This window comes from Austrofundulus limnaeus, unplaced genomic scaffold, assembly GCF_001266775.1.
Source record: "Austrofundulus limnaeus strain Quisiro unplaced genomic scaffold, Austrofundulus_limnaeus-1.0 Scaffold16, whole genome shotgun sequence".
NCBI classification, from domain to species: Eukaryota; Metazoa; Chordata; class Actinopteri; order Cyprinodontiformes; family Rivulidae; genus Austrofundulus; species Austrofundulus limnaeus.
Genome location: NW_013952418.1, coordinates 3,963,061 through 3,972,378, shown reverse-complemented (window position 1 = coordinate 3,972,378; position 9,318 = coordinate 3,963,061). Strand labels below are relative to the sequence as shown.

The 9,318-nt window shown below is 38.9% G+C and overlaps 1 protein-coding gene across 1 annotated transcript in view; it reads right to left on the bottom strand.

Annotated features, from left to right (window-relative positions):
• The window catches only part of acsf3 (acyl-CoA synthetase family member 3), a gene marked incomplete in the record, with an annotated part of 47,031 nt that overhangs the window by 35,183 nt on the left and 2,530 nt on the right, over positions 1-9,318 (bottom strand). The window contains 1 exon segment of the mRNA XM_014002981.1: positions 2,030-2,184. Within this exon segment, the coding sequence (XP_013858435.1) occupies positions 2,030-2,184 (155 nt within the window).

Genomic DNA, 9,318 nt, shown 5'->3' with positions numbered 1-9,318 from the left:
GGGGGGGCACTGATTGGTGGGCCTGATGGATAAAGCTTCATCAGAGCTAAACACCAAAAGAAATCTGAAGCTTCTATGTTGAACAGTTTCTGAGTTATAAGCATTTTTGCATGTCCAGACAACCCCTCTTTGAAAGGAGCCCCCTCCTCAAATATGGGGTCTTTCGTAAAACCGTTGGCTGGCGCAGTGCAGGTCGGACTCATCTACAGTCCTGCCAAATTTCATGTTGATCCGTGCAGCCGTTTTTGTGCTACGGTTGACCAAAAATCACTGAAAAAAAAAAAACCTGTACGAATTTACCCAACAACAGAGTTGTAATGTAACTAAGAACAAATACTTTGTTACTGTATTTAAGTAAAAATTTTTAGTTATCTGTACTTGAGTAATTATTTTTCAGCCTACTTTTTACTTCTACTCCTTACGTTTTTTTAAAAAGGTAAGAAGTAGAAAGTCGTTTCTCCTGTTTCATTTTGGCTCGTCCGTCTGTTTTCTGCTGCTTATCCGGGGTCGGGTCTCGGGGGCAGCAGCCTAAAGCAGAGAGACCCAGACTTCCCTCTCCCCAGCCACTTGGACCAGTTCATCCAGGGGAATCCCAAGGCGTTCCCAGGCCAGCTGAGAAACATAGTCCCTCCAGAGTGTCCTGGGTCTTACTCTGGGTCTCCTCCCAGTGGGACATGCTCGGAACACCTCACCAGGGAGGCGTCCAGGAGGCATCCTAACCAGATGAACCACCTCAACTGGCTCCTCTTGATGTGGAGGAGCAGCGGCTCTACTCTGAGTCCTTCCCGGATGACTGAACTTCTCACCCTATCTCTAAGGGAGAGCCCAGACACCCTGAAGAGGAAACTCATTTTGGCCGCTTGTATCCGCGATCTTTCGGTCACAACCCAAAGCTTGTTACTATAGATGAGGGTAGGAACGTAGACCGGCTGGTAAATCGAGAGATTTTGGCTCGATATTGTTAAAAAAATACTACCCTGAAGATGTGTCATTTTTGAGACAGGAAAATGTAATTGTGGGAATGTGTTGTTGGAAAAAAAAATAAATAAAAATAAAGTTCAAAAAAAAAAAAAAAAACACACACACACAAAGTACAGAAAACTGGTACCGTTAAGTACCGGTACCGATTCCCAGGTACCGGAGATAGGTACCGAATCGATTGAAATGTCAAAGGTACCCATCCCTAGCGGTATCTGATCCTCAGGGCTGTGATACTTGGGGCTGCAGTATCTGTACGGTATCAGAAGTGAAAAAGCTGTCGGGACATGTCTATTTGTTTTACAGTCATCAGGTTGTGTTTAGGGCCTACACTCAGTAATATTTGTGCTGTAAATGTGTTTGTGAAGCAGAGAAACAGATGAATAAAGGTAATAAATCTGGAAAAAAAAAAAAAAAATACTACCCTGAAAAATTGTGGCTCCTAGATAGAGTGAATTTAATTGTGGTTGGATGAGAAGTATAAATATTTACCATTCTGATACTGTAGCAAGTTTGTACACAATCCAACAAATCTGCACACCTTTAGAAAAAAWWWTTTTTTGAAGAGATCACCTTCCAATAAAGGTAATTTGCAAAATCTAACCGCTCATTTTTACTCAATACTTTTATATTTATTACTTAAGTACATTTTATGTCAGAAATTTACTTTTGATACTTACGGTAAGTACAAATAAATCAGATACTTTAAGACTTTTACTCAAGTAATATTCTTAGGAGACTTTAACTTTTACCAAAGTAATTTTCTAATAAGGTACTTGTACTTTTACTCAAGTATCACTTTCAGGTACTTTATACAACAGTGCTCAACAACAATTCTAAAATACACCACTGGTGAAACCAGATGTGTTAAAAACATGAAAATTAAGCCATAAAAAAGTAAATGTGTACAGAAATTTAAAAAGAAATCTAGATTATTTGTTAAAGAGAGTTTCGTTGATTTCCAATTTGTATTTTTTATTGACATTTTGTAGAGTTTTCAAACTTTAAAAAAAAAAAAAATCCCACTGCTTGAAAGTGTTTATTACTGTACCTGATTCTCTCCTTGCAAACCGCTTTGACAAACTCCTTCAGAAGAGGCTGTTGGTAGTGCTGATCGTAGAACTGGATCAGTTTGGAGTAAATGGTCGGCACGGCCATGAACACGTTAATCGTTGGAGCCTTGGAGCTCAGCAGCATCTCCCACACCTGAGGACACAGACGGGGAGACAGACAGATAAGCAGAACATATTACTGAAGGGGGGAGGGGGAGATAAGGAAAGGTTAAGAGAAAGCAGTGAGTGAATCCAACACAAGGCATTAAAAACTATATTATTGTATTTATAGTCATTCTGTTAGTGCTATAGAAAAAYCAAACATTGGTTTTCATTTGATGTAAATGGCAGAGTAAAGTCCACAGCAGCAGCCTTGTATTAAACTTGTCAACACAATGTAAAAAAAAAGTGATGATTTGTAAAGGTCAGGAGAAAAACTGAAGACTGCTGCAGGGCAGAGCAGTACTGCTTTTAAAAAGACCTTTGTGGATGGAGACTTTTTTTTAAAAATGTGCTTTCTAACTGTCAGAATAGACCACTGATGTCACCTAAAGTATCATATTCTTTACAGTAGATTTTAAAAATATAGCCTCAATATACGTTATACCATGACTCCTGCAAAATTAATTTGGTTTATCTGAAGGAAAAAAACTCATTTGTGAAAAAACAACCAAATAAAAAACCTAATTCTATATAGATTACCACGATTAAAACTGTCGTCGGTTAAAAATGTGACACATTGGATTTTATTTTAAGAGGACACTTTGGTGGTTTTGTCCAATTAGCAGTTAGCCGTTCAATCCAGTAAGAATTAAACTTTGTCTCCAAATTGAGGTAATTCAAAAAGTTATCTACAACAAAGAAGGCCATAATTGTGCATAGCCTTACCAAAGAAACTCAATTCAAGAGATATGAACTAAAAAGAGACATTTCATTCAAAATCCACTATTTCTTAGCAGTTAAACACATTTTGTTGCACTTGGAGTCTACGAGTGCAGAAAAGTTGAATTAAGTATCTTTTTAAAATGTTTGGATATTTTTCAGCACGTTGAGTTTTCTCTATTTTCTATGACATTTTCTGAACTATTACATCAAATAATCTGCGATGGAATTACCATATAAGGTCTAGACCAGGGCTATTCAACTGGCGGCCTGGGGGCCACATCTGACCCGTGAGTGACCAAAGTTCGGCCCGCCAATTGGTTCATTCATCTCTGAAGCCCAAACCCCCAGTTTTCTACCTTAATTCCTATAAGTTATTTTAGTTAAACATAGACATGTATGGTATCTACAGAAACGGCAGGATCTTGTCTAGAAGCTGGTAAAAATCATTTCAATGAACACCCAAGACAGTTAAAACTAAAACCAGTTAAAAATAAAACTATGAAAGTGAAAATAAAATTGGTTTAAAAATTTGGCATGTCAGAGATGTCAAAATATTATTTGTGATAAATAAGAGGCATAATGTGTTATTTTTGTTTTTGTTGTTTTATTAGCATACCTTTATTACATAGGGTTCTGTATGTTGTATTCATGATTGAATGCAGCAAAATAAACTATTTCAAAAGGTAACAGATTTTTGTAATACTTAAATGACTCTAATTGCTGGATATTCTGCCCCTAAGCTGTTGACCTGTAGTAACTATGGCCCCCGGAGCAATTTAGTTGAATAGCCCTGGTCTAGATTTACATTTTCTTGTCTTAATTCTCCTCTGGTTCTGGGTCAGACTCTGGTTCTGGGTCGGACTCTGGCTCCAACATGTAAGGCTGGATGGACAAGTCTTCCATTGTTCACATCTTTTAATTAAATTGTAAATAAAACATTTCTGCAAGCTAGAAAACGTAAACCCCTCTCCCAAACCGGAGTGGACCGGTCTTGAAGCAGGAGGGGGGCGGGGCTTGAAGCGTCTTAAAGGAACAGTAACAAAACCAGCTGCTTTGAGACGCACAGCAGAAAAGTGGTGAAAGAGGGGCTCGTAAAGTTAAAATAAGGAGCATTGCAGTTCCACTTTATAAAGACCCCAACTGAATGATTTAAATGTGAAAAGAAAGGATTTAAAAGCAGGATTTGTCTACTTTAAGGGATGGGAAAGCAACCTATTTTTAAAAGTTACTGCAGCAGCTACTAAATTTTGTCTAATTATTAGCGTTCCACGCTGTCAGTTCAATAAACGGCTTGAAATTTGCACCCTTAGTTCCACCTCCATCTATCTAAAAAAATGTAGTAAAAACATAAAAATATCAGGCAGTGATTCATGCAGCTACTGTTTAACTGTGCCCACCAAATAATAGATTGCTACTTCTGTTGTTTTACAGCCATAAACTGTGCTGTTTGTTATACGGATGGGACCAGTGTGCTGCACGGCAACAACATTACAAATGGTGGATCTGCTGTATGTGTGTGAAAGTGTTGGACCACATAATTAGCAGTGAAGGATCACTTTCTCGTTGAAAAGCACACCCATTAGGCTTTTTGTCATTTATTTATCTCTGCCGCTGATGTTAGTTATTTTAACAAACTTCAATAAACATTTTGAACTCAATGCATAAACAAATACATAAAATAACACTCATTTCATGCCAGAATTTTAGATTAAGATCATATTTTGTTAAAATGACAGTTATCTTAGATTAAGCACAACCTCGTGCTAAATTGCAATAATTTTTCATGATCACGATTTTAGTACTTGCCTGGACTGTGTGAATGATACGACCAAGTTTCAGATCAATATCTGCAAATCTGACTGAGTAATAGCAATCTTTGTGTGGTTAATATAAATCAGCTGTGTCAGCCATCTTGAATTGGGACTGCTCCAAAAGTGAAACGGCTAAAGATTTGGATCTAGACATCTGTAAGTTTCATAAATCTTGTTGAGCGTTTCTGAGATGTTTCAATGTTTTGGAAACACTACGGCTCAGTGGTTAGCACAGACGCCTCACAGCAAAAAGGTCCTGGGTTCGATCCCTGGTTCGGACCTGGGGTCTTTCTGTGCAGAGTTTGCATTTTCTCCCCGTGCTTGAGTGGGTTTTCTCCAGGTACTCCGGTTTCCCCCACCCCCAAAAACAAGTACAATAGGTTGTCTTCAGGCCCAGGCCTCCCTTGAAAAAGAGATCTGTGATCTCAATGGGATTTGCCTGGTTAAATAACAGTAAATTAATTAATTAATTGATTGATAATAAGCACACACGCAGAATCATTATTGCCCGCTTTTGGAGCTGGCACCAGGTGACAATTAAATCTCACATTAACTTGAAGAACAAAGCAATTCCACATAACCCTGCTCCCCCATTTCAACTCATCCTTCAAACACTAACTGAAGTGGATGATGGGAGGATGGGATGACAGCATGAATTAAATGAAGGTGAACGACAGCTTCTAAGATGCACCCCACCACACCCTCCATGGGGGACAAAAAGCTTCTCCCCCTGCAGTCGTCCCTTTCACTTTACTTCTTTTATGTTCCCTCAGTCTTCATTTCTTAGGCCAGAAATTCTCCTTCATCTTACTTTTTCTCATCTCTTCCTGTCCTACATTTACTTACCAACTCTGTAACATTTCACAATTTCTTGCTTCGCTGCCTCAGAATTCATCCAAAACAGGGAAAAAAAGGCAGTTTTTCCTCCATCATCAGTCATGTTTGGTGACACAAGATCCTTCTTAAAGTGGCAGCTATTTCTAAACTATTCTTCCCACTTTTCTTCTGTACGACTTCCTCACAAGCTAACCTAATCTGTTACCTATGAAAACGTCTTCCTCTGCCTCCACAGACAAATACAGCATGAAGATAATCAGATCCAGTTCTACAAACTATCATTACAAGTCGATTCAGAAAGCGGGGAGCGTTTGGAGTTCACCTGCAGAGGAGAATTATTAACTGAGCGTGCCCCGACCACGCTGGGGGGTGTCTATCAAGTGCAGCGATGCGCATCAACCAAGTTCACTCTGGAGGAGGAACGAAGGTAATTTATGTCCATCAAGGAGCTGGTCTCCACCTGGGGGGACGAGATCTGGTGAGAACCTGGAACTGCGGTGTGCATCCTGAACGATTTGAGCTTGTTGAGAGCTCAGCTTTGGGTCCAACACGAAAACATTGAAACCCACTAAAAGTTAATTTACCTTATTTTTTTTAGTAAGCTGTCACACAGAACCATTGCCCCAATTATGGCTCGGCATTCACATTGTGGTTGTATGACAATTGACAATAAATAAAAAATTAATAATAAATTTTGTTGCACAGTTATCACAGGACATTCTCACAACAATCAAACAACAAAATGAGTTCCTGACAAAGTTTGATCCAGTTGTGTCGTAGGTACAAATTTATTGAGAACACAAAGTAACATTAGCTCACCCCAACTACTCTCCAACATTGGCACCAAGCAAGACACTGATTTTTAATTTCTGGGAACTATAAACGAATGAGCTATATTTAATATTATATAAAAGATAATTTTTTTCTATTGAATATAAAAAAATCAACTTGCAAGCAACAAATAAAGAAAATGAAGTTTGAATCTTTTGAGGGTAGTGTGTAAAAATTGCTGGCACAAACAGAGCAATATTGCATATGCTGTTAAGTGCCAGGAGGACTGCGACCAGTTATACATCGGGGAAACAAAGCAGCCACTGTTCAAAAGAATGTCCCAACACAGACGAGCTACATCTAATGGCCAGACCCTGCAGTTTTCACTCATTTACAGGCCAGCGGTCAGTCTTTCAGAGATGAAGATGTTCTCATTCTTGATAGGGAGGAACGTTGGTTTGAGAGAGGAATAAAAGAAGCCATTTTTGTAAAGAAAGACCGTCCATCATTAAACAGAGGTGGGGGCCTACGTTTTCAGCTGTCTCCCTGCTACAGCGCTGCCATTGGCAGTATCACTCCACCCCCTGTTAACAAAAGGTATTAATTAGGGTGAACGATAGCCATGTGATGTGAGTATGAGTCACCTGTGAACGATGGCCATGTGATGTGAGTATCAGTCACCTGTGAGCGATAGCCAGGTGATGTGAGTATGAGTCACCTGTGAACGATGGCCATGTGATGTGAGTATCAGTCACCTGGAGGCAGGACTCAAAAGCCTGAATTTTGCCTGAAACTCTCAGACTGAAGAAGTCTCTTGGAAGAGAGACGAAACGTTTCATTAAAGAAGAACCCGTCCAGAGGACCTATACAATTTTTTTTCCTTTGATTTTTTTACCTGGATTACTGAGATGCATCAGGACATCAGTTGTTTAACTAATTTCTTTAAGGTGAAAACTGTTGAAAACAACAAGACTGTTTTGTCTTATTGCACAAATTAAAATCCAGCTCCACGTGTTTCTATTGATGTCATTTACCCACTAGAAACATGTGTGATGGAGGTCCATGGAAGGCAAATAAGTTTAAATCAAACAAACAAAAGAGGATGCAGTTAAAATAAATAAAAGGTATTTAAGCTACGTTTTGAACATCCAGAACACGTCCAACACTTGTTGGCTGCTTGTGCTCTTTAGGTCAGACGTGTGTCGGGAAGCTCCTCTTGTTTGAGATGCTGGGGGAACCGTCTGATGGGGGAACGCGGCTCAACCTAACACTGGTCTCTGTTTAATAGTGGATGAAATAAAGAAAGTGGCGGTACTTTATTTACTTTGAGCAAGTGAACGTCGTGCTCACAAGATAATTAATCCACCAGATAATTCAGAGGCGGTCTGTTCGGTAAATTTTACTCCAGGAGCTGCGAGGCTTGTTTTCAAGCTTCAGACTGAACTGAAGCAGCGGCTGCTGATGTCATTACGCTCTTGCGCGATGCTGCGTTCAGGAGAAGCATGGAAAACTCACCACTCTTATGCCAATACGGTCGCAATGATGCTTTTAGGTACTGAAATGGAATTGCATGAACATTCACGTGATGGTTATGTAATACAGCGAATCGATAATAAAAAATCTGCGTCGACAAATTTACATAATCGACGTCATCGATTATTTCAACTAATCGGTGCAGCCCTAGTTTGCGGACATTTCCAGATGCTACCAGGGCTTTTATTTTTTTAACTTCCTTCAGTTCTTACCTTTAACTTTACACCCTTACAAAAATAAAACAATTAAAAAGGTTTTTAAGGAATTTTAGGGGCGACTGTTACCTTGGTAATGGTCAATGCTGCCTTTAAAGCAGCATGTGCTTATTTTAAATCAATACGTCTATGTGTTTATGTGTTATGGTGAACCACATTTGGCCTGCAGGCCTGGAGTTTGACACATGCTCAGGGGGATGAATTTGGCTCAAACTTAAGAACAGGCAAGTGAGTGTTTTCAAGCAAACTGCTCATCAGTCTTTTATCAAAGCTTCTTAGTAAAACGACTTTGTTTCGTAAAAAACAGCAGACTGATTCCTGAGCTCTGCCACTTCAAAAAATCTCAGTAACGACTCTGATATTACACGGGACTGTTTGCTGTGATTGAGTTGTCAGAAGGGATTTAACAGATTAAAGCCTGACCAGCTCTTTGTGATGTACAGAAGAATCAGCTGCTGGCGGTTTGAAAGAGTACGTTTGAAATGATCTTTGATTTACTAATTAGGTTTCCAGACCTTCGTTACCTGCAGCGTTCCCTTCGTACAGACTGAACTTGGCAAGATCTTCTCTTACTTTGCTTCTGTACCTTAGAAAACCTTGGATTTCAAGTTTTCCACTTTGATTTCTTTGTGGGAAACTTTTCTTTGTGAAGGAGCCTTGAAAAATCTATGCAAGTTTGCTCTTATTTTCATTATTTAAATTTAACAATTTGATTATTATAATTTTTTATTACACTACACTGTTGTTGTAACTGCTTGTCAGTCTTATTGTTTGTCTGAAACAGGTCTCTTTTGAAAATGAGTACTGTGTCTCAATGTGACTACCTGTAAAAACAAGAGCTAAATAAAAATTGATTCCGTGATTTTTTTTTTCTCAACATCTCTGAGCAAAATTGAGCAGAAATCAATGCAGGACTCTGCTGCCAAGGATACAATTCAAAGATCTTATGGGATAAAAGAGACAGACTATTATTCACTTCAACAATGTACAGTAATTTCAGAATAAAAGCCATTTCTCTGAGGATTTTCTAAAAAGGGGCTTTGTGGTCTGGTGCACAAGGTCAGGGATAACAGCTGAATACTGATGGTTATAAAGGTGATGAAATTCCAGCATCGACAGAAAAATATGTCCTTAAAAACCTTTTTTTTTGTTTGTTTCTGTCTACCTTCAGTGAGTTCCTTAGTCAAACTGAAACCTGCATACATTGGGAAACATGTTTCTACACTTGTTTAAAGT